The following is a 25,002-nucleotide window of genomic DNA, read 5'->3' as shown; positions in this document are numbered from 1 at the left end:
AGCGCCCCAGCCAGCAGGACCCAGCAGTGGGACCTTGCTGCTGAAGCGCCGCGCCAACAAAGCGCTGACAAACAGCTGGGACCGGGGAAATGCTTTTTGCCCCTGGGTCCCTTCGCGCTCTTTTCTGGCGCTGAATCAAGGCGGCGACCCCCCCTTCCCTTTCTTCCTTCCTCTCTCTCGTTCTTATTCTTTCTTTCCCTCTCCTTCCTTCCTTCTTTATCTCTGTCTTCTCTCCCTCTTTCTTTTTCTTCCCTTCTTTATTCCTTCTTTCCTACTCTTCTTTCTCTCACCTCTTTCCTTCCTCTCTCCCTCCTGCTCCCTCTTTTCTTCCTTCCTTCCTTCCTTCCTTCCTTCCTTCCTTCCTTTCTTCCTTCCGTCCTTCCCAACTTTCTTCCTCTCCCTCATTCTTATTCTTTCTTTCCCTCTACTTCCTTCCTTCTTTCTCCCTTTCCGTCTTCTCTCCTTCTTTCTTTTTCTTTCCTTCTTTATTCCCTTCCTTATTTCCTACTCTTCTTTCTCTCCCCTCTTTCCTTCCTTCCTTCCTCTCTCCCTCCCACTCCCTCTTTTCTTTCTTTCCTTCCTTCCTTCCTTCCCCTCCCTCTCCCTCTCCCTCTCCCTCTCCTCAGAAACATAGGATGCTGCTTTATACTTCTGGCCCTTAAACCCTGGAACCAGGAGAGCAGCTCCAGTGAGTCAACCTCAGCCAGTCCCTTTGGTGAAGGGTGGTGGCTCACTGGCAGAACATCTGTCCTGCATGCAGAAGGACCCCAGCATCTCCAGGTACCAGTAGCTCTGCAAAGGTCCTGCATGAAACCCTAGCGAGCCTCCACCACCCAGTGCAGTTACCCAAAATCATTTTTCAATAAATTGTACAATAATTGTACATTTGAATATCTACTTGCCATTATTCTGACTATGTTTCTGCTTTCAGAGCTAGTTATTACTTACATTATTACAAAAAAACAGTAATAATTGAATGCAGTGACAATAATTTATGAGAATAAAGAGTGGACACATAGTCCTACAGATACAACCGGCCCTTTGAGGGTGACCAAACTGCTGATGCGGCCCCCGATGAATTTGAGTTTGACACCCCTGGTGTAGATAGTGTCCAGTAGCAATCCCTAGATTTTTATCATCACCAAAAGCAACACCAAACTTTTTTGTGTGAGAGATTTCTAAACTGCCCTTCATCAAGGGGATCCCAGGAACTCAATATGGAAAATTGTCTGGAAGGCAGCTCATATGTTGACCTGGCATCATTTTTGAAGCATTTGGTGCAGAAGTTCCTATCTAGCCCATGTGATTAAGGAAGGAAGTTTGAAAACATGTGGCTAGTGCCTGCTGTGAAGGCTTAGTTACCAAAGGGAGTTTTGGACAAGTCTTCCCATCGTAACAGGTTTCTGTACCATGTACTATGTCAAGTCTCCCAAATCAGTTGATAATTTTCATGTGCTCATGTTATCTTGCCCTCTAATGCCTAAGTTCATGTTGGAACAAGGCTAGGAATACTTTGACTCGAACAAATTTTGTATGGGTGTCCTTAAATGTGGAGCACAATCTGTTGATGTCCTTAGTGCACTATAATAGTAAAATAAGAAGTGCAGAACAATAGGTTTATGACCACGAAGTAAATAAGACCTGAACTGCTATTAGGTTAGTAAAAAAAAAGTGAGTGAGTGTGGTTTCCCCCTCTGCTGGACCACTGTGGGTCGTCGCCCCCCACCCCCCCGGTGCTGGTTGTAGAGTCTTTTCATCCTCTGCAGTTAGTACAGAAACTACGCAGAGGAGGATCAGTCACCCTTCTCTCTACTGCCAGGCTTGCTTGCCTGGAATTCTTAATTTGGCTACGGCCACAAGGCAAGTTTAGGTTGTACTGATGGTGGGGAGGCAGTGAGCAAGGCCAGTTCACAACCCTCAAGTAACTCATTTGCCTTTTCTTCCGACAGGGTCACCTTGTCTGCCACGGACTGTTACATTGTTCACGAAATCTACAACGGCGAGAATGCTCAGGACCAGTTTGAATACGAGCTGGAACAGGCCTTGGAGGCTCAGTACAAATACATTGTGATTGAGCCCACACGCATTGGGGACGAGACGGCCCGCTGGATCACTGTTGGGAACTGCCTGCACAAGACAGCCGTGCTAGCAGGCACAGCCTGCCTCTTCACACCCCTGGCTGTTCCCGTAGATTATTCCCATTACATCTCTTTGCCTGCCGGTGTCCTCAGCATAGCCTGCTGCACCCTCTATGGGATCTCTTGGCAATTCGACCCCTGCTGCAAGTACCAAGTGGAGTATAATGCCTATAAACTCTCTCGCCTGCCCCTGCATACACTCACCTCCTCCACTCCCGTGGTTCTGGTGAGGAAGGACGACCTGCACAGAAAGAGACTGCATAACACGATAGCACTCGCTGCCCTGGTGTACTGTGTAAAGAAGATTTATGAACTTTACGCCGTATGATTGCGGCAGAGGAAGGAGAAATCCGCAAAGACAAAAAAAAATGTATTAAGACTCCCACAGTAACATTCAACTTTTCTTCTTGAAGTGGTGCCTGGGAAGCAGTTTGGTTTATCCATATATATATATTTTGTTATTTTTAGAACAAAAATAACATGTCACTGGGTGCATCAAGGGAATTTTCAGTTTTCTTACACCTCAGACATGGATCTGCAGTGAAAAGGAACACTCTGGGAGCTGAAGTCAATAATGGAATGTCAATGAACGGAAAGATACCTAAGAGGGAGTGTGGGTTTTTTTGTTCCCCCCCCCCCAAGAAACCTTTAAGTATATTGTTTAATTGTATTCTACAGAACCAGCTCAAAGTTATCACTGACCATTCATTAAAGGATGAGAATTTCAAGTGGTTTGCTTTCTTTTGGTGCCAAAGTTGTTTCTAGAGGAATAACTCTTAAGGAAGGCTATAATCATACTAACTTGTAAGTTTGAAGTGCAGCTTTTGGTAATGAGTAGATGGCCTCCTTGAGGAGGGTTCACTGTTTACAGCAACAAGAGGAGGTGTGCTGGATGCTTCTTTCGTCAGAGCAAGCCCTTGATGTTAACTTGCCCAATATTTGTACTGCTGGAACATAGAAACATAAGCCATGCCCTTTTGTGTGGGGCTTACCTTCCCTTGCCCTCAAAGCTTAGTAAGCCTTGCGATGCAGGAAAGTCTCAGCAAAACTTGAACTGTTAAAATGTTAACTAAGACAAGGCTGAATTTGCTAATTCTGCTGGATTTTACCTGGTGTTAAAATTATGCTGTTAGCATGCAAAGAACAATTCTTCCCTTCGTGTAATTGTACAGAGATTAAATAACCTTTATAATGGACTCCAGCCCTGTAAAAAGTAGCACTTCAATGGCAAATTTAAATATCCTCCATAGCAGATTATAGTGTAACTGCCCTATTGTAAGCACTTCTCCAGAGTTTATTTTTTTATTCTGAATACTAAAGCCCAGTGAAGCATGTGCTGTTTGAATGTCTCCGTTCACTGTTAAAGAACAGGTCTGTTAAGTATCTCTTTCCCCCTTTTCTGTGTTTTATAACAGTAAAACTTGCTTCTGAATGCTTCACAAATTGCCAGCCCCTATCACACTCTCTCACACACTCATGCAATTTTTTTTCTTAAGTACAAGTGAAATTGCATGCACCCTCTTTAAGCTTTGCTGTTATCTGGCAGAAAAAATCCATGTTATGTTCTTCCCTCCCTAGCATCTAGTTCAACCTATCTTGGATCCTGCCACTGTATGCTGTTTTCCTGCCCCTGCTACCCAGTGATGGGGAACTCAGGGATGAATCCAGTGCCATCCACACTTAAGAGTGGACCCACTGAAATGAATGGGTCTCCTCTGAATAACCTTGGTGACATGAGTGTAATGATAGTTCGGCATGAGGTATACAGTGGTACCTCTACTTATGAATAACTCTACTTACGAATGGAGCTCCGTCCGCCATCTTGGATGCGGTTTAGATAGGATTTTTTCTACTTACAAATTTTTAGATAGGGTTGCTTCGACTTACAAATTTTTTCTCCCAATGCATTCCTATGGGATTCGACTTACAAATTTGTTCGACTTACGAATGTGCGTTCGGAACGCATTAGATTCGTAAGTAGAGGTACCACTGTATTGTACTTGACATTATGGATGGGGAAATTGAGGCAGAGCTGCCCTTGCAGTATTTAGTCAAGTCCCCTGCTCCTTTTAACTTTTCAGTGAACTGTGGATTGTGTATGTCTTCATTTCCTAGTTGGAAACAAGAAGTCTTGCCTCTGATCACATTTTAACTGATAAATCCTAAAAGGACCCCTGGGTATTTTCGCAAGGCTCTGGGAAAGAATAATACTATTGTGACTTCCAGTACAAGCTTTGAACTTGCGAATGGAAGAATGTGAGCATGCTCAGATCGCATACAGGTATATTCTCTTGCTTAGTGTGATAGCTGCAAACTGACCTTTGTGCAATGTAGAGTGACCTTGGAATGGCATCCCACAAGGGCAAAGCCAGAACTCAGTGCTATCTTTAGCCCTTGGAATCCAGTACAGCAAGCAGAGAGTTTGCTGTTGCTTCTGTTCAGTAGGTCAGTTTGGCCAAGGGTTGAAATCCTGCAGCCTTCTGGTCACAGGATCTGTTGAGTGAGCCAAGCAGATTCCTTTAGCTGTATTTGCTTGGTGGAGAGCAGGATTATAACAGGCATTCTGCAAGTAACTAATGCAGTAATTCCCTCAAATTATAAACCAGAAGGGTGAGTAAAAGCACAATTATGTAAAGTATTTTAGCTTATGTTGGTACAGTATAAGCAATCACCAATGTTCATTTATTTACTCTCAAGGTTAAGAATTCTGAGAACCATCTTGTTCTACGGAGTTGTGTGATTGCTGCAAGGATTGGATCTTTGTGTGACCTGCCTTATCAGAAGCATGGAAACTGCATCTGTCTATGAGCAATTCTGCTTTCAGGAACCAGGGTTTAGAATTTGGCATTAGAGAATCAGTAAGAATGAATGGGGATGGAGGCTGGTACTATTATCAGACAAGGATGTTGTTCTTTGCGCACTAGATACTACATTCAGATGAGCTGCAGAGCAAACAGTATATGTAGTTCCTCTTTCATGTCTGCTATTTTAATAGCAGTTAGCAACTCAAATCTGCCTAATGAAGGTAAGCTGCAGCATCCCCACCCCCACCCTATATAACTGGGGTGCGCGAGAGAGGACAACAGCTTTCTGATACTTGAATGTGCTAGTGGTTATCTGCAGTTCCTACCCAGGACCTACTCTGAGCTTAACAGGTGAATATATCAAGCTAGGCTACTAGGAATAAGGATAGTGGAGGTGGTGGCTTTTGAGTCCTGGCAAAAAGCCAGTAAGTGCAGTTTGGCAATGCATGTGCAGCACAAGCTTATTTAATTTCAGCTGTCTGCATCCCTTCTCCCCACCCTGGCAAAAAGAAGCAGCCTGCAACCACTTAGGTTTTTTAAGAGAATGATATTGGAGGCAATGGTAGTCTTTCGTCCCCCCCCCCCAAATAAGTATTTTACATTCAGCTGATGAGAGCCTAGGCCAGAGGAAAGTAAACATAGTAAGCTGCCAGTAGCCTGTTGTCTTGTGGACAAGCCCAAATAAGACGAATGGGAGCTGTGGAAGTGTGCAGTTCCTGCTCATTTCAACATGCAGGAGAATTTTCCCGTGGCCTAACTCCTTGCAGATGAAGCCCTTGTCCCAGGGAGCCGACAAAGCTGTAAGTGGTGAAAGCAGCTTTTCGGATGCCATCAGCGATGTGCAAGCAGCACAAGCCTGGATCCGACCCTTCACCACAAGCGAGAGATGCAACTTAAACAATCCTGAAGTTCATGCTTCCCACAGACCCTGGACACATCAGCTGGTACCTTCTGGTTTGAAACCAGTGGCTTAAAATGAACTCCAATTGGTTAAGAATCCTTGGCTTTCCTTTCTTTCCGGGCTCTAGATGCCATAAAGAAGAAGAAGAGCCTGGGACAGAGTGTTCGCAGGTACACAGCCAGAGAAGGCGTGAAGCCAGCAACCAGCACTTCCTTCTTCTTTTCCCCAACAGCACTCAGAACCACCTGAGCCACCTCTGCAGCTGTCTTGCCTTCAGAAGTTGCCTTGTCCATTGCTGAAAAGAACAAATAATTACTACCATCCTCTAGAGATAATTTTCTGTTGGTGGATCCAGGAGGCACAAGATTGCACATCTCTTGATCTATGGGCTTAATTTGTAGAACTGAGGCTCTGCAAACGAGTCTGTGACCACTGAACATGGGCCACTAAAGCATATTTTTTGAAGATGAGGAGTTGCTGACGAGAAAAGCCCCCCTCTAGCTGGACGGAAGGAGTGCCTGGACGCATTCGGAGGATTTATGAGTTGTGACGCACTTTGAATTGGAGCAGCGACCTGAAGCTAAGTTCAGCTATAGGGCAAGGAGATCCATTAATTTACCAAGAGTCAATGCATGGTGTGAGATCTGGCTCTTCTGCCCGGAAAAGCTGTAAATTTTATAAAGATCGTTTAATCTACATGGTTATGAGAGAAAACGAAAGTGATTTGAGTTTTTTTAAGATGGCGCTGCTTCGTGTTGAGAGTCGACGCAATGACCAAGAAGATTTATGGGGTGGCTGGACTGATTAACTCACACAGGAGAAAGAACATTTGTGAAACTTTGTTTGACATTTATCTCAGCAGCTGGGAAATAATCGGTTGAAAGAGGAAAACATCTATGTGACTGTAAAGGGAAAGATCTGGATTATTATGGATTTGGAGAGACGATTTGAACTTTAGAAAAAAGACGACAGTGGACGGTTGCGAGGAATCCCCAATTTCTTGAAGTATGGGAACCCTAAAAAATTCTTTTTAGATGATTTGGCATAATATTCGGTTTGATTGATATATATGTGTATAATTTGAAATAATGAATGTGATATAATTGGTTTTAATTGGAAAAATTAATAAAAATATATTTAAAAAAAAAAAAAAAGAACATGGGCCACTAAAGCCATTGGAGATTATCCAACTTTGTTAAATGTGCTAGTTTTTATATTGGGCCTTTTCAGTCAATGCCAAACTTTGCGAAACCAGGTTTCCCCCTCTTTCCCCTTTCCCTCCACTGGCACTCCCTGTACACCAACAGATACATATAATTTACACGAGCAAAGCTAGTCCTCACCTCCATACTGGGATCCATCTGCCGTTACAGCATTAAGTGAGAGATTTGTCTGAATGTAACCGGGGCTCACAACTGTGACGTCGACATCATACTGCTCCACTTCTGCTCGTAGGCAGTCAAAGAAGGCTTGGGTGGCATGCTTAGAGGCAGCATCTAAAAAACCCGAAGACACAATTTCAGTTGATTTCCGATCTGCAGCTTCCCAGTCAAAATGCATAGCTGCCTTTTGCACAAGGCATGTAACAGCATAAATAGCTATTAACTATCAGAACACGGGTGGCGCTGTGGATTAAACGACAAAGCCTAGGGCTTGCCGATCAGAAGGTTGGCGGTTCAAATCCCCACGATGGGGTGAGCTCCCGTTGCTCGGTCCCAGCTCCTGCCAACCTAGCAGTTCGAAAGCACGCCAAAGTGCAAGTAGATAAATAGGTACCGCTACAGCGGGAAGGTAAACAGCGTTTCTGTGTGCTGCTCTGGTTCGCCAGAAGCGGCTTTGTCATGCTGGCCACATGACCTGGAAGCTGTACGCTGGCTCCCTCGGCCAATAACGAGAGATGAGCGCCGCAACCCCAGAGTCGGTCACGACTGGACCTAATGGTCAAGGGTTCCTTTACCTTTACCTTACCAGAACTAAATGCAGCCTATTCCAAGGCAGTAGGCTTTTGCTGGGGCAAGCAACAAGGGTGATTATGTCTGATTCTGCTCACAAGCTTTCCAATGACATCTTGCCAGTGTTGGAGCACACAGGCCCTTGGCCCAGCCCAAGATTGGTAGACTTTGATTAATACTGGTACGTGTTTCCCCTTTTTTAAGACACCGTCTTATAACTTTTTTCCCTCAAAAAAACACACAGTGGCTTATTTTCAGGGGGTGTCTTTTTTTAAAAAAAAAAAGTGCTGGTACAACTGGGACCCACTGGCTCAGGATGCTCGGTGCTCTCTTCTGCACATTGCTGGGCGCGTTGTTGGCGCTGCCAGTTCCGAGCGCCTGCAGGGTGGGGTGGGGGTGGCAGTGCTTTAAACCCCCAACCCTGTAGAAAGCAATGGAAGTTATGGACCGTAACAATCCTTAAGAGGCGCAGGTCTTAAAAAACCCCTCGTATCACCCTTGAAGCACAGCCTTCCAAAGTCAGGGGGGAAGAGGTCTGTTTAGACAAAGGAAAGGATCGGGGGTGATTCTGCGCCCTGGGACCCACAGAACTACTTTAAAAATCCCAACCTGGGGGGGGGTCAAATAGTGAAGCCCCATAGCCCTGTAGCAACAGAAGGCACATTCTGAAGCACCCGAGCTGTTCGTTTCCATAAAAAATCCAGGAATTGTAAAATTAACAACAATAATGGGGGGGGGGGCACTCTATCCAAAGAGTTAAGAAGGAATGGTAAAGTGTTGAGTTATATATGGAAAAATATGGAAAGGAAAGTTAGTTAAAGATAAAAAATAAATAATTATCGCAAGGGAAAAAATAACATCATAAAGGGTAATAATATTAAATATAAAATAGACAACACAACAGAAAAAGCAAGTATATGACTAAATGAGATCGCACAGGAGTGAGGGAGGTGGGGAGAGAGGGAGGGGGGTAAGGAATGGAAGGAGGCAATGGTTGGAGGAGGGTATAGGGGGATGAATTAAAGGAAAATTAAGACTGAGAAGTGCATGGATTTTGTTTTTTAAAGATGCAAAGGCTTGCAATCAGCCAAAGTATAGAGCCCAACTTCCAGGAGACTGCGATCTACTTGCGGATTTATAAACTGGAGGTGATCTACCCCCGTTTTATTGGTGTTCAGGTCAGAGTTGTTTTTAGAGAGAGGAAATATCCCATTTTTGAGGTTAAAGTAAAAGTTCCTGACCTTTTTTTTATAATGAGGAAATGCTGCTAAAACTCCGTTCTTCATTCCACGAAGGGGAGAGGGGGCGGGGCCGGGTGCTCAAAGACAAAAGAAATGGAAAAGGAGATAGCGATCAACTCCAGCCTCGCATTCATGCAGCCGTCGGGAGAGGCAGGGGCTGCAGCCGAGTGCTGCTTCACAAACAAACGGGGGAAAGTGCTTAGAACCCAGAGAATCCAGCTGAAAATCACGAAGCAGCAACAGCAATTGCACACACACCATCCCAAGCCAGCACAGTAACCAAGTCCCAAAAGCAAGAAAGGACTCAGCAAACACTGCTGCGGCCGGCGTTGCTGCTGCTGACTCGGGGAGCTCAGTGATCTCTTCCGCACAACGCCTATCACTATGGCTTATTTTCGGGGTACGGTTTATATTTCTCAAATGCTTAGAAATGCTGCTATGGCTTATTTTATGACTACGCCTTAAAAAGGGGGAAACACGGTAGTATGCCAGCTGCTGAACAGCTTCTCATTAAAGAAAAATTTGGATCTTAAAGGGACTTTAAGAATTCAAAACCAAGTTGTAAACTGACATAGGTCTCTGCAAGGATCTTCATTATCATGTGAAATAAATTTCTCTTTTAGAGAGGGAAAACGGAGTGATTTGCCCAGCTCAGCTCCAATATGCTCTTTGCTGAATCTCACAGGTTTATGCCAGACAAATGAAGCAAGAGCTTTTGAGCATGGTGTCTTTTTACAGGCAATGAACAATGGCACTACCCTGTTCCTTTTCCAATTTCTTATTTTAGGGTTGGAGGGCTTAGATTTCAATATATGTGGAGAAGTTCCAAGTCTTTTAGGTTAGCATGAATGCTATAATCAGATTCAGCACAACTACTTAGGCAGATTTTGATGGGAAAGTTTGCATTCTTATTGTAAATGTGATGTAGGGGGAGGAATACCTGGGTAAGGGCAGTAATTATCCAGAATGAAGTTGTCCAGGGCTGCGCTGGGCATTTTGGACCACACAGTGCAAGATGTATGCTACCTTCCGGTGATGCAGAAGATACCAAAGCACCCCTCTAAAATGAGACCCTGCATTGCTGGCACCCATAGAAATTCAGTTCTTTGTGCAGTAGGACTGGCCCTGTGGAAGTCACACCCAGCTCTCTGAAGACAAGCAAAGATGAAGATAGAGCAGAAACTATTATTCCCAATGTTTGAGGTTCACCTAAGCCAGTGTTTCTCAAACTTGGGTCTCCTGCTTTTGCTGGACTACAACTCCCATCATCCCTGACCACTGGTCCTGCTAGCTAGGGATAATGGGAGTTGTAGTCCAACAAAAGCAGGAGACCCAAGTTTGAGAAACACTGGCCTGAGGCTCCCCTCCCTTGAGCTCTATATGTGCTGTATCTACCATAACGTGCTGGCTGCCCCTTTCCAGTGAGCTGCTGGTTCCAGAGCAGCCAACTTCTCCCAAGCCTTGTGAAGAAAGTACTTACAAGCCGAGCGGTAAGGAATGCCAATTTTGCCTTGAACGCTGCTGATGGCGACGATGTGGCCTTTTCTCCTCTTGATCATGGAAGGCAGAATTGCTAGAGAGAGGAGGGAGGGAGGGAGGGAGAATGAGAATGTAACTCCACAGTCTTGTCATGAGAAATCATGTGTATTTGGATCCTGGGAGATCAGGGTTTCTTCCTTATGCTGCTATCTAGAATTGTGTGTGTGTGTTTATTTCCATTCTTTGCCCCCCCTCCCCAAATCCTGAAAACTCAAGCTTGTGGAAACTGTCTTATGCAAATGTATTTCAACTGCCTAATTTATCCTATTCACAATTTCTTGGGGATTCCTTGAAGTTGCAATTTTTGTTGAAATGCTTCCTGAAGAGAGAGGCAAAATAATCACACTGGGATCCAAAAGATGACCTTGCAGTTACTCCTTATCCAAGGCAGGAATTGTTCCTACCCTGATGATGAAAAACTATTTGGAACAAAGTTCCACTGATTTCAGTGAAAGAAACAAGTCCTTTTTTCTTAAGAAATCTACTTGAACTAAAAATAGGATGCACACTGGAGGGAGGGCCAGCTGGCACAGGTGGGTCCCATTTTTACTTCCCCAGAAGCTCAGTAAGGAAGGTGCAAATAAAATTATTGTATCCCTGTGTATTATATAGACAAGCCTTTCTCAACCTTTGGTTCCCAGATGCTCTCAAACTACAACTCCCATCATTCCTGCCCACTGGCCATGGTGGCTAAGTGATGAGAGTTGTAGTCCAAAAACATCTAGGGACCCAGGCCTGAGAAAGGCAGACACATACTATAAGCAAGGAATGTAAGACTCAATGGAGCTTAGTGGGCTAATGTTTCCACCAAGCAACTGCTGAGGGGCTGCATCTACATTTTTCCCACCAAGTGATACAAAATTCCAGCATAATGTGTAATAGCCAGTTCCCCAGACCTCTTCAGTTTCCTACTGCCCTCTGGGATTTTCTCCATGTAGAGAAATGCTACAAGGGCGGGGGGAGTTGCCTTTGAATCAGCCAAAAGTTGACTGCCTAATGCCTGCCCGCTTCACTTTTCTACAAGCTCTCCTCCAGCTCAGGAAGATATTAAAATGGCAAGCAAGAACCATTTTAGCTTGAAAGTAAGCCTATGGTTTGTGTCATTTTCAAGACTGTTGCATGAAGCGCGTCCCACAGGCCATATGAAGAACTCCAGGGTGGAGGGAGAGCCAGACAAATGTAACTCCTTGTGCCCTTAGCAGCCTAGCTGTAAGCCCTCTGAACAGCACTTAAGTGGTCTGCATAGAACCATAGCATTGTAGAGTTGGAAGGGATCCCGAAGGTCAACTAGTCCAACCCCCTACAATGCAGGAAGCAAATGTAGAATACTGCAGAGGTGCAACTGCTAAAGAAGTGGGGCACAGTAACCACCGCAGGAAATGTTAGGATGTGTGCAGAAAGACACAGGAGGAGGCTGTCACAGTGTACCTTTTGTCAAAGCAATTGGGCCAAAGTAATTGGTTTCCATCACTTTCCTGTCCACTTCCACCAGGGTGTCCACAACTGTGCCGCGGTAACTGATTCCAGCATTGTTAATCAAGATGTCCACATGGCCTGCACACTTCAAAATCTCCGCAGCAGCGTTAATGACTGCTTTGATGTCAGCGAGGTCAAAGACCACAGTGTGGTGTTTATGGGGCTGTTGAAAAAGAAAAAAAGCAGTTAATCGTATCTGAACCTATTCAGCGACAAGGTTCATTGGGTAGCCTTGGTGAAACCACTCTCTTAGCCCATCCTCTCTCGCAGTGTGATACTGGGAAGATAAAATGGCATTATATACATGCCACAGGGATCTAGGGGAATGTTTATAAATCAATGCATGCTCTAGACATTTTGGGGCAGCCCCCTCGCCAAAAAATATTGGGGGGGGGGGGGCAAAAGGGCTTGGCAACCTCTGCTACCAGCACGTTTGGAAGAAGCAACTGGCTTATATGGGTTAATACAGGGCTGCTTCCAGGTTTTTGTTTTGGGTGGGGAGGGGATGGACCTAGGGCAAGGTGCTTTCTGTGGACCCCTCTCCTCGAGGCCACCTCCCTGCTGCCCATTCCCTTGCTTCTCCCTCAGGCCTAGTTAGCTTGTCTCATTAACATACAATAGAGAGATATCAAGGACCAGGCCTGCAGAGGTTGCTGCTCCTCTTGCTGCTTGCTTGCTTGCTCAAAGAACAGATCAGGCAGCAGCAGCAGCAAGGATGGGAGGCACCAGGGATTGGCAGTGGGACACAGGCTTCAGCGAGCATTCAATGATGCTGAGCCCTGACACCGACCCTGGATTTAAAAGGGGGCTAATTTGACCCAGCAGCACACAGAAACAAAACACATTGGAACCAACCATGCCCTGCACCCTCTGGACTCTTGCACTGCCAGCAAAATAAAATCCCTGTGTACGCGATGCTGACACAAAAGCTCTGCAAATGTACTATGTAGAAGAATGAAATTTTACTGTCTTCCCCTTTCCACCTCTCTCTCTCTCCACCTCTCCTCTTCCCACAACCCCATAAACCTGTGACCTGCATGGAAAGCATCACTGACCTACAGTCTCTCCTCCTCCTCCCTTACCCCCTTGCTTACGTTCTTTGGGTGGCCAGCAGCAGTGGAGAGCTCCTGCAGAAGGTCTTGAAGTCTCTCTCTGCTCCTACCACACAGCACCAGTTCTGATCCAGCAGCATGGAAAGCTTTGGCACATTCTTGGCGGAAAAAAAGAGAGAGAGGGACAGGGGGGGAAATGCCATCAGCTTCTAAAATTGCAATGCCTTTACACAGCTCTTGTATGACCACACTTGGAATGCTCTTTTGGGTGAATGCACTTCGGAAAGGATACTGGTAGATCTAGAATCAGTGGAGAAAATGGCCAAATGATCAGGATTAAGTTAGAGACTACTTTGGTTAGGAAAAGAACAACTCAAGTGGGCGGGCGGACACGATTGCGATTTACAATTGTGGGGAAATTGATTAAAGCCCCCCTTCCCAATCATTCTAAAAGCCAGGCTCAGCCAATGAAGCTGACTTTGGATCAGTAGCTCAACAACATCTGAATAGCCACAGATCCCATAATCATTTTCTTTATAGACACATGTTTTGGTACACTTTGTTTGGCCTCAGCCCAATTTTATACTTAATTTCTTCATTCAAATGTTCTGCTGGTAAATGAAAGGGGGAGGTGGTGAATTAAATAAAGCAGAACACTGAGGGAAGCATACATGGAGCTAGGATCAGAGTTTAGATTCAGCATTTCAGTGAGAGAATTGCCGTGAGAAAAAGTGGTTTGTCAAAGGGCGCCCAGTAAAATTTATGGCCGAGCAGGGATTTGAACACTGATCTCCTCGGCAGAAGACCTTTATCCAGAGTACTGCACTGCATCGCTGCTACTGCAGAACATAATTCCCCTTTATGTGCATGGGAAGGGGGGGGGGAGCCTTCTTCCTACAACTCCCATCTTCCCTGACCACTGGATAGGCTGCCTAGAGCTGACTGAGAATTGCAATCCAAAACACTGAGTGGAGGGACCAAGTTGGAGAAGGCTCTTTGAACCTGTGGGACCATTGAACGGCCTCAAAAACAGTCAGTGCTCCAACACTCTTGAAACACCTTGGGCATGAGCAACACAAGACTGGTCGGGTGTCCACGGCAGGCTCAGAGGGCTGCACCACGAGAATGGCCTTTTCTGCAGTGGCTCCCTGCTTGTGGGGGTGTTCTCCCCAGGGAGACTCACCTGGCACCCTCATCACATCTCTTTAAGCACCAGGTGAAAACACTCCTCTTCTCCCAGGCCTTTGGCTAATTAAACCATCTATGGCAGGCATCCCCAAACTGCGGCCCTCCAGATGTTTTGGCCTACAATTCCCATGATCCCTAGCTAACAGGACCAGTGGTCAGGGATGATGGGAATTGTAGTCCAAAACATCTGGAGGGCCGAAGTTTGGGGATGCCTGATCTATGGCCTTCTAAACGGGGTGTGTGTGTGTATGTGTTGAGGAGGTTTATTGTTTTCGTTTGTTATCAGGGTATGGCTTTTTGTGTTTTCATATTGCAAACTGCTCTGTGTCCTTCAGATGAAGGGCAGTGCAAAGATTTAATAAATGGCAATAATGATGATACTGTATTCACCATTTCCTAAAAAGGAAGAGAGAAATATTGCAATGAATAAATCAGCTAGAACTGTTTTGGGTAGGAACCACAGGTTCACGATTGAGAACATGTTTTACATGCAGAAGGTGCCAGGGTCAATCGCCAGTGAGCTGGGTTGGGAAAGATCCCATTCCGTGCCCTGAGACTTTACAGAGAACCGACAACACTGAAGCCAATGGTGTAAGGCAGTTTCCTAGGTTCATTCCAACTGTGAGCCCTTTTCAGTTCTCATTGGGATCCTGTACGAATCTGTCAAACATATTTTGGGGAGGGGGGGGGGCGACACAGCTCAGTGGCACGGAACTCATTTTCAACAAAGCAGGGCTCAATCCCTTTTGTTTCTAATTAAAAGTATCTCAAGCAACAGTAACCCTCCTCGATGGCTGCTCCCAGACTTTGGAACTACCCTCATAGAAAAATCAGACTGGCTCCCTCCTTGTTGTCCTTCTGCCAGCAGGTGAATACTTTTTCGTTCCAACGGGCTTTTGGGAACTGGTTTTAAGGGATGGGCTGTTTCCCTTTCCCCACCCATTTTAAGGACGTTCTCAGCTCATGGGAGAAGCGACTGGAGTGGGGTGCCTGAGTCTGAATCACCGGCTGGGACCTGCCGGCAACCTGGGGGGGGGGAAACAGGTTAGGGCAGGTGTTACCCAACTATGGGGGGCAGGTTCCCTGTTTTTGTGTGGGAGTGACTGAAAATACCATGGATTGAGAAACTCCTCCCCACCAAGGAAGGTTTGGCATTGCTAGGCACTTTTCACAGGCCACATGACTCATAGAACCAATAGCAGGCATAGGGAACTTTTGGTCCTCCGGATGCTGCTAAACTACCACTCCCATAATCCCTGCCAATTGGCCATGCTCGCTGAGATTGATGGAAGTTGAAGTATGTATAGAGTGACTTGGGGCAAATCAAGCTGGCAGGTGGCTGGGATTTCACCAGCACTGCACTTTGCAGGGCATCTAGTCTTCCAGCCACCAAATTAAAGCAGGGTTTCCGGCTGTTTTGGGACTACAACTCCCATCATCCCTGACCACTGGTCCTGCTAGCTAGGGATGATGGGAGTTGTAATCCAACAACAGACGGAGACCCAAGTTGGGGAAACCTTGAATTAAAGTTTTACCCAAAAAATGGGTTGGGGCGGAGAAGGACAGGGGATCTGAGGCCCAGCAAAGAAGACCTGGAGTTTAGGGGTCCTGATTCACCTCATGCCCTTGCCAATGCATGCTCTTGTGCTTGCAATAAATTAACAAGGCAATGGAGATGGGGAACAAAGTAGCAGGCAATGTCGGGATAGAAACATTAAGGACCAGCCAGAAGGGCTAAATGATGAGGTGTTTCTGTATCTTGTGGAAATCTCTATTGTTTTACTTAAGCCATGTGTTCTTTGTGAAGCAGCTATTGTTCTGGTGTTCTGCTTTCTCTGTGTGCGTATATGTAATTTAAATGATATTGGGGTGTTTGGTGCTGCTTTGGGATTCACACTGCCACCAAAAAGCAAAGGTTGCCATGTTGACCCAAGCGAAAAATCCCCAAACCCAGAAGAGGGCCACATCTTTATTAGGCCAATCAAAATGGCACAAGAGATTGAGGAAGCTCCTGAGTTTTTCAAGCCTTGGGCAGGTTAAGCAAAGTGGGGAAGGATAGAGAAAAAAAGCAGCGTGGTGTTACAGCCCTAAAATCTGAATTGGTACATATTTAAATTGAGTGTGAGTAAACTAGCAAATTTAACAGATTAGATGCAACGCGAGTTTTGGGTTTCATCTAGGGGCGAGGATACGCACAATGGCCGAGTCCCCATTTTTTGAACATTTGTAAAATCCAGAAGTTCTGTTTTGACTTGCCTCCCACCTGCTCAACCTGTATACTTGCTAAGTGATGCTGCTGAAAAATAAAATAAAAAACCCGACTCCTCCAGTTCCCTTCTCCTTCATAAGGAATCTGATCCTGTAAAACTAAGCTTGACCTTCGTGGTGTGAGATGAGAGTTTAATAACACCCTATTTCCCGAGGAAACATGTTGAGTAATGTACAAGCTGTCCTGTACAAGCTGTTCTCCTCCTCCTCCTCCTCCTCCTCCTCCTCCTCCTCCTCCTCCTCCTCCATCATGCCAAATGCCTCTGAAACCTACCTTTCCCTAGTCCAGAAGTTGCTCCTGTGATCACCACCACTGCATCCTTCAGGTAGACTCTCACACGCATTCTCTGAAGCAGCCGGAAGAGCCCAAAAACCCCCAGGCTCCCAAAAAGCAGTGGAAGAATGATCACAGAGGTGAGATCCATCACTTTTCTTCTAGGGTTCGCCCTAGGAAAGAGAACAAGAGCACATTACACAAACTGATCACGAACCACCTTCCTTTCTCCTGTTTTCACACACAACAGAATCAATCCAACATAGCAGCTCCCCATGTAAAAATCAGTAAACAAGGGAGCAATTGGGCTGGGCTCAGCTGGCCAACTTGCCTTCTGGCCTCTTTTGCATTGGGACATTGCCTTCCACCTCTCTCTCAAATCATAGGCATGGAAAGGAACAGAGTATGCTTTGTATCAGGGAGTCAAGGCAATTCCCCCACTTATGCTCGACAGACTTGCGCACAACCGTGCATATGCGCGACACCAGGAAATTATTAAACAATTCAACTCAAAACCCAAAATCACGGGAGAGAGCTGGACAGTTCTTGTGGTTTGCGAGGAGACCCTCCCCAGAGCCCGAAGAGGACGGCAGTGAGGGCAGAGGGAGCCCCCGAAAGGCTGGAGGCTTTGTTTATGCTGCTCGGCCTCACCTCCTAACAGCTGGTGTGTGGGGCTGCGCAGCGACAACAGCCGCTTTCCTGCACAACCTCTAGTCTCCTGTCAACCACAGAGTTTCCATTCTAGTTGTGGATATTTTTAAATACAGTATTTTTTTTGGTATGGATTGAAGAGAGAGCGGCAGAGAAGGCGTTTAATGGGTGGCTCCCCACTTTACGCGATTTCCTTTATGCGCGTGGGGGCCCAGAACATAACCCTCACGTAAGCTGGGGGACACCAGTATACGAGCTTTGTACCAAGGAGTCAATATTCAAATGCAAACATGCCAATTGAGTCAAGCTTGTAAATATACCCACTTGCCTGGTTGCCTGTGGCAAGTAAGAATTACCTCTGGGCAACCAGGCAGAAAGGAAGGAAGCTGGTTTCTGGGGGGGGGAGGGGGAGAGGGAGAGAGAGAGAGAGAGAGAGAGAGAGAGAGAGAGAGAGAGAGAGAGAGAGAGAGAGAGAAGTCTGTCATATTCATCAGAACATTGTGATCTGGAAGAACAGACACCAGACAAAGAACAACCGCACTTTAAAAAACAGGACAGCAACCCACAGACCACAGGCATTGCCAAACAGAAGTAAACAGACTTCCGGGGGGGGGGGGGGCGAGGCTAACCAGATGCCATGCCACATACAATATAGGTATGTAGTGGCGTTCCAATGCTAGGTGTAATGGTGTTTCTTAAAGCAGTTTCAGAGAAAGGTAGATTCATGACATTTACACAGGACCTGCAAGAAAACATTATAATGCACCCTCACCATCTAGCAGAAGTGTTTCTGCCTGCCGGCTTTGCCCTACTCCATGCTAGTGAAAGCTGTAAGGAGCTGGAGCAAGGCATGCATGCTGAGCCGCCGAAGTGGTGTTGGAGACCAGGATTCAAACCCCCACTCGGGGAGGAAGCTCACTGGGTGATCTTGGACCAGTGACCCAACTGACCTCACAGGGTTGATGTGAGGATAGAATGGGAAGCAGCAGAACTATGTGTGCCACCTCGGGCTCCTTGCAGGAAAGGTGGACTACAAATGTAAAGATGAATTAATGAATGAATTCCACTGCCCACCCCTTTTCTTTTTCAACATATACTCAACATTTTGTGGCTACTCAGCAAGCTCAATCTCACTGAGCTGGGTTTTTTTAAAATTAAAAAAAACAACACATTTATTTGTGTTTCTGCAAATGTTTGGGTTCTCCAAGCATGCTGATACCTTCTTCATGTTTTGGCTCTGGTCCTGTGGGTACTTGCTACCAGAGTTTGCAATTAGAGGGGTTACATTACCAATACATACTAGTCCAAAAATAAAATACCGTGAATCAGATGATTCTCAGTCTTACCATAAGATCAACGATCTACACATTTAGGGGAATGCCAAAAAAATATGAAACGAACTCCATTGAAAGCAGAAGAGCAGCAACATACACAAAACAGGCAAGAGGGAGGGAAATAGCAAACCACCTTCTAGACAGTCGTGCCCAGGAGATAAAAGCCTCCGGATCCATAGCCAGATAAATTTCCTTACCACACTCAGGGTCTCTCGTTTCTGGAGAAAGGTTTGCCCCAAATAAACATGGTGCCAGATTAAGGAGTTCCATTTCGCCGCATTAGAAACTAATTTTCTACAGGGAGTATTCAATCAACATTATTGTAAAAAAGAAGAAAAGGGAAGCATTCTGTTTAAAGTTATGTACAAGGACACCCTGGGAACTAGCTTAAAAACCCACAAAGCAGTCTGGGATTGCCACTCATAAAACAAAGCTACTTCCATTTCACACTGTGTTGCAAATCTGATCTCCCTGATGCATCGCCAAGTGAGCAGTGCTGTGTTTTCTAAATTTTAGGATGATGTGAGGAAACAAATAAGCTGGTTAATGACAGCAGAAACCAGCAAGGAAGATAGGAGTTGGTTTATTAGTACAAGATGTCAAGCAAAGTTCCCCAGCAAAGGTCAACTGTTTCAAAAGGCCACCTATTTTGAGCACGTGCTGAACTCTCCCTCCTGAAATCACTGGGTCTCAGTAGCACTTAATGCTGATGGAATAGTGCTCATATCTATTATGTAGGTATGCTGTGGTCTAAACCAATGAGCCTCTTGGGCTTGCCGATCAGAAGGTCGGCAGTTCGAATCCCCGCAATGGGGCGAGCTCCCGTTGCTCTGTCCCAGCTCCTGCCAACCTAGCAGTTCGAAAGCACGCCAGTGCAAGTAGATAAATAGGTACTGCTGCAGTGGGAAGGTAAATGGCATTTCCGTGTGCTCTGGCACTTGTCACAGTGTCCCGTTGCGCCAGAAATGGTCAAGTCATGCTGGCCATATGACCTGGAAAGCTGTGGACAAATGCCAGCTCCTTCGGCCTGAAAATGAGATGAGCACCACAACCCCATAGTCACTTTTGACTGGACTTAACTGTCTAGGGGTCCTTGACCTTTTACCTTTACCTACCTACAGAATAGGTATCAGCACCTATTCCCCCAGGGGTGGGGGAACCGGATGTTGGACTCTTTTTCCAGAAGATATCTTCAGGCTCCCGGGGGCAGGGGGTTCCTCACCAGCCAGACGTTTGTTGAAGCTGCTTTGGTGAGGCGAGGGGAGCCTTCTGAGCCTCAGCTAAACATTTTAAAAAACTCCTTACACAGGGCTGCCTTCAGTTATTTAAGGAAATTTGGCATTGGATGGGAGGGCGTTCCACAGGGCAGGGGCCGCTACTGAGAATACCCTCTGCCTGGTTCCCTGTAACTTCTCACAATGAGGGAACTGCTAGAAGGCCGTTGGAGCTGGAACTCAGTGTCCAGGCTGAGCAATGGGGGTGGAACGCTCATTCATGCATACAGGGCCGAGGCTGTTTAGGGCTTTCAAGCTCAGCAGCAGTTGTGCTCAGAAACATACTGGGAGCCAATGTAGATCCTTTAGTTCCAGTGTTACATGGTCCCAGCGGCCACTCCAGTCTCTAGCCTAGCTGCCACATTCTGGATTAGTTGTACTGTAGTTTCTGAACAAAATAAAAAAATTCATTCCATTAGCACCTTAGAGACCATCTAAGTTTGTCATTGGTATGTTTGTAGTTTCTGAGTCACCTTCAAAGGTAGTCCCACGTAGCACATGACAGCTATGGACTCATCCTGCTAGCATCAACCAACTACAGCATGCTTTAAAACGTCCTTAAAGGGAGTCTTTGCAGGTGAAATTTACAGTGGCTTGCTACAATTAGGTTTGCAAAGCAGAGCCCGCCCTTATAGGCATTAGAAACCTACATGTAGAAACACAATTGCCTCTCTGTTCTGCTTTGCAGAGAATGAGACACTTATAACAAACACCAAGAGAGGTTCAAAGAGGATTTGATTTGAGCTCATGTGTGTGAGAAGGGAGGGGAATGCCCTTAAGTAAAGGAAATGGTAGTGGACAGGTAGTTTTCAGAGAGCTAAAATGGTGCCGTTATAAAAATAAATGTAAGCAGCACAGCCTTGGGCCTTATTCTATTTGTGTAAAACACCACAAGGCCTTGTCGGGTCACCCCCCGCAGTGTGAAAAACACAGTGTGACCCCGCACACCCGCACACACCAGATCCTACCTTTCCGCACAGAGCTGCCTTCCCTGAAGTGTGCCCTATATCTGTCTCAAACGTTTCGACAAGAGGGTAGACAGATTTATAAAAGGAAATGGCTGGCTGCCAAGCTTACACTTTTAGTCCAGCATTGGCACAAGTGATCAAGGACGGCCTCCAAGAACAAGGCTCAGAAACACTCCACTGCATTTGAGATGGAAGAGGTCATTTAAGTTTAGAGGTAAGAATTGGAAAGATGAGCTCAGAGGCGCTTATTCCTCTCCTCCCCAGAAGCCTTTCTTTGATTTGCTATACAGAGCCATTCTGGGATGGAGCAGATGCTACACTAGTGGCCAAAATTGTGGAAACCTTTTGGAGAAAGTGTATTTCGGAAGTTTGATGGCTTATAACACCACATTCTTTTGGAGTAATACCATAAAATTATACATCAATGGAAATATAATTTAATGAAGAATGGAGTGCAATATCTTTTATGAAGGATTATTTATTACAACAGCAGTCATAAAGAAGAAACGTGACTGGCTTTCTAAACACTCCTGTTTCTGGTTATTTGGATAACCAAAAAGCAAGGTGGTTTTTAGGTGAAAACATTCACCAACCATTCCCCTTCTACCTGCCATCTTTCCACGCAGTTGGGAATATATGAAATTACCTCACGCCATGTAAGGAAAACCAAACCTAGAGAATATATTCCCTTCCAATCAATAGATATAAAACATATTTTAAAAGCATCATGTAGTTCTAGAACACAGATCTGGAATTTTTTTTAAAAAAAATGTACAGATTTAGTCTATGTGGCCTATCAAATATGCAATAACAACCTCCTCAAGCCAATGCCAAAATGGTTCTGCCTCCTTCCACTTCCTTGCTCCCAGAAAACTTTGATTTAAAAAAGAGACATCTTTGACATCACAGCCCCCATCGCCTTGACAACTCCCCAAAATCTCCTGTCTCTGTCCACTCCTTGGAGCGGACAGAGAGAGATTTTTACATTGCCAGTTGGCCTTCATAGCCTAGTACCTGGCTCCCCATGATTTCTCAATGGCTCTACTGTTAACTTTTTAAAAATAGGGTGGGTTTTTTTTTCCGGCTGGAGCTCACAAGAGCTCAGCTCCAGCACCTCTCAGGTGGGCACAATTGCCATCCTAAGAGAACAAGGGAGAAGTTCATGGTAAGCTCCAACACCTCTATTTCTAGAAAAATAGAACCTACTTGTTAAATAACAAAATAGACAGTATTTTAAAATTACCAATTTTTTACCAAACTAGCTCATCCTTATTTTTTGATTCTTCAGTGTCATAGTTGTCTAACCCCTATCCTGTTAAAACAATACCTACCAACACAGCACATCCTACCAGAACCACAATATACCGTACATCAGGATTTAACTGTCTACCACAGAATCAATAGATTTGTGCAGAAAATCACACTAGAATCTACAAAATTTCCAACAAACATACAGAGGATCAAGCAAGAAATAATTAAAAAGGGTTCTAGAGAAGTTAATCCTAATGAATTTAGTAGGACTTGCTTCCAATGAAACATGATTAGGATCAGGCTGCCAAAAAGTGCTACAATATAACTCTTCTTTCTAACAGCAGTTCAAGTCCTCCTGTGTTCATGATCATCTACTCAAAACCACACCACCCACACAGAAGATGGAGGTATCAGCCAACTTGAGTCAACCTCAAGATTTGTAAATGTTTAAAGAACCTTTAGGGGGAACTGTCAAAGAGGCAACCCCAAAAAGCAGCCCCCTAAGAACACAATGGCACAGAATGCTGAGTGGAAGGGAAAACCCTGAAAATCAGGGAGGAAAAATGGAGTGGCTGGAAAAAGAAGGCAAGGATAGGAGGAGTCTTTCCCACCTAACATTGATTAAAACATCCCGAGTGTTGACAACAGATATCAAGCGGGGGCGGGGAAATCGAAGAATTTTAATATATTGCAGACTGAGCACAAGTTTACACACTTAAATTCCCCAAAGAGAGAAAACACTCAATAAGGGCAATGGAAATTAAGCTTGCTGAATGGGCACATATCACAGAACGGTGTGTGTGTGTGTGTTGGGTGGGGAAAACCAAGAACAAATGGAATGGAACAACTGGAACCCTGAACAGAAGCACTCCACATGGCTGCATTTTGTCGCAGAGTCCCACTCATCAATAACTATGTTTAAAATGAGGATTGTTATAACAACTAAGCTTACACTTTCCTGGGAGTACGCCCCACTGGATTGACTTCCACAAGATGTATAGGATTGCACTGCCAAGGTTACAAAAAAAAAGCTTGAAAACATACGGGCCGCCCCAAGTAGTACCGTAGTTCAAACCACATGTGCAAGGTTGTAAAGCTGCAAAGAGTTCAGAAACACTTTGGCACACTTGCTTGTGGGTATTTCTTCCCACTTCTCCTTTATTTTTATTTATTGCATTTCTATACTGCCCTGCATCTGAGGATCAGAAGGCGGTTTATGGTATAGAAACACAGAAATACACAACACAGCAACAAACAAAAAAACTAGCACCACCCAGTTCAAGAGGCCATCGGTTATTTAATTAGCCAAAGGCCTGAGAGATTACCGGCATAGCTCAGTCGCTAGAGCATGAGACTGTTAATCTGTTAATGTCAATGAAGGTCTGAACCCCCAAGTTGGGCAAAGATTTCCTGCATTGCAGGGGGTTGGGCTAATGACCCCCATGGTCCCTTCCAACTCTACAGTTCTATATGGGTACAATGTGTGTCCCCCAACATCCCGAGTCCCCCCCCCTTTCCCATATTCTGCGCAACTCCACGGTGCCTTGTGGAAAGGGCCAGCAACCTTCCAGCACCCAAGGTGGGTGGCCACTCTCACTGCTGCTTCGACATACAAATAGGCAGTGCCAGATTTATGTATAAGCTAAACAAGCTATAGCTTAGGGCCCCAAGAGCTTGGGCCCCCCAAGATTTTTCACTATTAATATACCGGTACTTCTTAATTAGGGGACCCAGGTGGCGCTGTGGGCTAAACCACTGAGCCTAGGGCTTGCTGATCAGAAGGTTGGCGGTTCGAATCCCTGTGACAGGGTGAGCTCCCATTGCTTGGTCCCAGCTCCTGCCAACCTAGCAGTTCGAAAGCACATCAAAATGCAAGTAGATAAATAGGAACCGCTATAGCGGGAAGGTAAATGGCGGTTCCATGTGCTGTTCTGGTTTGCCAGAAGCGGCTTTGTCATGCTGGCCACATGACCTGGAAGCTATACGCCAGCTCCCTCGGCCAATAATGCGAGATGAGCGCTGCAACCCCAGAGTCGGTCACGACTGGACCTAATGGTCAGGGGTCCCTTTACCTTACTTCTTAATTATATTTCAGCTCAACAATTTCTTTGATAAAATACATATTTTGTTATGTGCAAATGGCTTTAGATACCTATTAGGTTCATAAATTACCATATAGCATATATTCAACATAAAAAAACAGTGACAATTTGTTGTTGACAAAGGGCAGCTGGACATATAAAGGGCCCCATTACCTTAGGGCCTCATCAAACCTAAATCCGGCCCTGTGACTAGGGGAGTCTCAGTGGCCCCTTATCCCTTGCTCTGTTTATCCCACCCTTCCTCCACAAAGCAGCATGCAGGGCCCTCCGCTTCTCTCCTCTCCCAACAACCCCGTGAGGTAGGCCGGGCTGAGAGGCAGTGGCGGTGAGCTGCAGGCCTCTTTGGGACTTTGAACCCGGACGCCCTCGGACCTAGACATGACACCCCACCCCAACGGGATCGACGCCTATGGGGACCCCCATCCACCCGTATTGACCGAACGGGCCGCAGGAAGCGAAGCTCCCGGCCCCCCCCCTCGCTTCCCCCCGCCTCGCTTCCCCCTTCAGCTCACTACCTGGCAACCACAGTCACCATGACTACGCACCCGGAAGCAGCTCCGCCAGCTTTGCTCCGCCCGCCCAATCCAAA

The 25,002-nt window shown here is 45.7% G+C and overlaps 2 protein-coding genes across 7 annotated transcripts in view; one reads left to right on the top strand and one right to left on the bottom strand.

Annotated features, from left to right (window-relative positions):
- Positions 1–2,866, top strand: part of TMEM11 (transmembrane protein 11) — a 14,505-nt gene extending 11,639 nt beyond the window's left edge. For 3 of the 5 annotated variants that reach the window (XR_004693593.2, XR_004693592.2, XR_004693590.2), the window contains exon 3: positions 1,950–2,087. Coding sequence is in view for 2 of the 5 variants with exons in the window: in XM_035131854.2 (XP_034987745.1) it covers positions 1,950–2,466 (517 nt within the window). In the remaining 3 variants the exon portion in view is untranslated. Of the gene's footprint in view, positions 1–1,949 lie in introns of all 5 variants that reach the window. The other 2 variants (XM_035131854.2, XM_035131852.2) reach the window with 1 other exon arrangement.
- On the bottom strand, positions 2,771–25,002 carry DHRS7B (dehydrogenase/reductase 7B). 2 transcript variants are annotated; one of them, XM_035131805.2, is made up of 7 exons: positions 24,959–25,002; positions 16,834–17,006; positions 13,146–13,261; positions 12,004–12,214; positions 10,517–10,609; positions 7,187–7,339; positions 2,771–6,138 (listed from the first exon to the last, which is right to left on the bottom strand). In XM_035131805.2, the coding sequence occupies exons 2-7, from the start codon at positions 16,982–16,984 to the stop codon at positions 5,933–5,935; spliced, it is 930 nt and encodes a 309-aa protein (XP_034987696.2). In that variant the 5' UTR covers positions 16,985–17,006; positions 24,959–25,002; the 3' UTR covers positions 2,771–5,932. The 2 variants fall into 2 exon arrangements, with proteins under 2 accessions (XP_034987696.2, XP_034987695.2); XM_035131804.2 differs by having other exon boundaries at positions 24,929–24,974.

This window comes from Zootoca vivipara, chromosome 14 (assembly GCF_963506605.1).
Source record: "Zootoca vivipara chromosome 14, rZooViv1.1, whole genome shotgun sequence".
In the NCBI taxonomy this organism is placed as follows: Eukaryota; Metazoa; Chordata; class Lepidosauria; order Squamata; family Lacertidae; genus Zootoca; species Zootoca vivipara.
The sequence above is the reverse complement of the archived record's forward strand: the minus strand, read 5'-3'. Positions and strand labels throughout refer to the sequence as shown.

Bases quoted from the DNA above. Each gene is read 5' to 3' on its own strand.
- DHRS7B (XM_035131804.2), bottom strand. From the start codon at position 24,948: ATGGTGACTGTGGTTGCCAG. The intron at 17,007-24,928 runs GTAGTGAGCTGA...TCTCTTTCCTAG, and splicing joins ATGGTGACTGTGGTTGCCAG to GGCGAACCCTAGAAGAAAAG. The intron at 6,139-7,186 runs GTGAGGACTAGC...TGTTCTTTTCAG, and splicing joins AGATGGATCCCAGTATGGAG to CAATGGACAAGGCAACTTCT.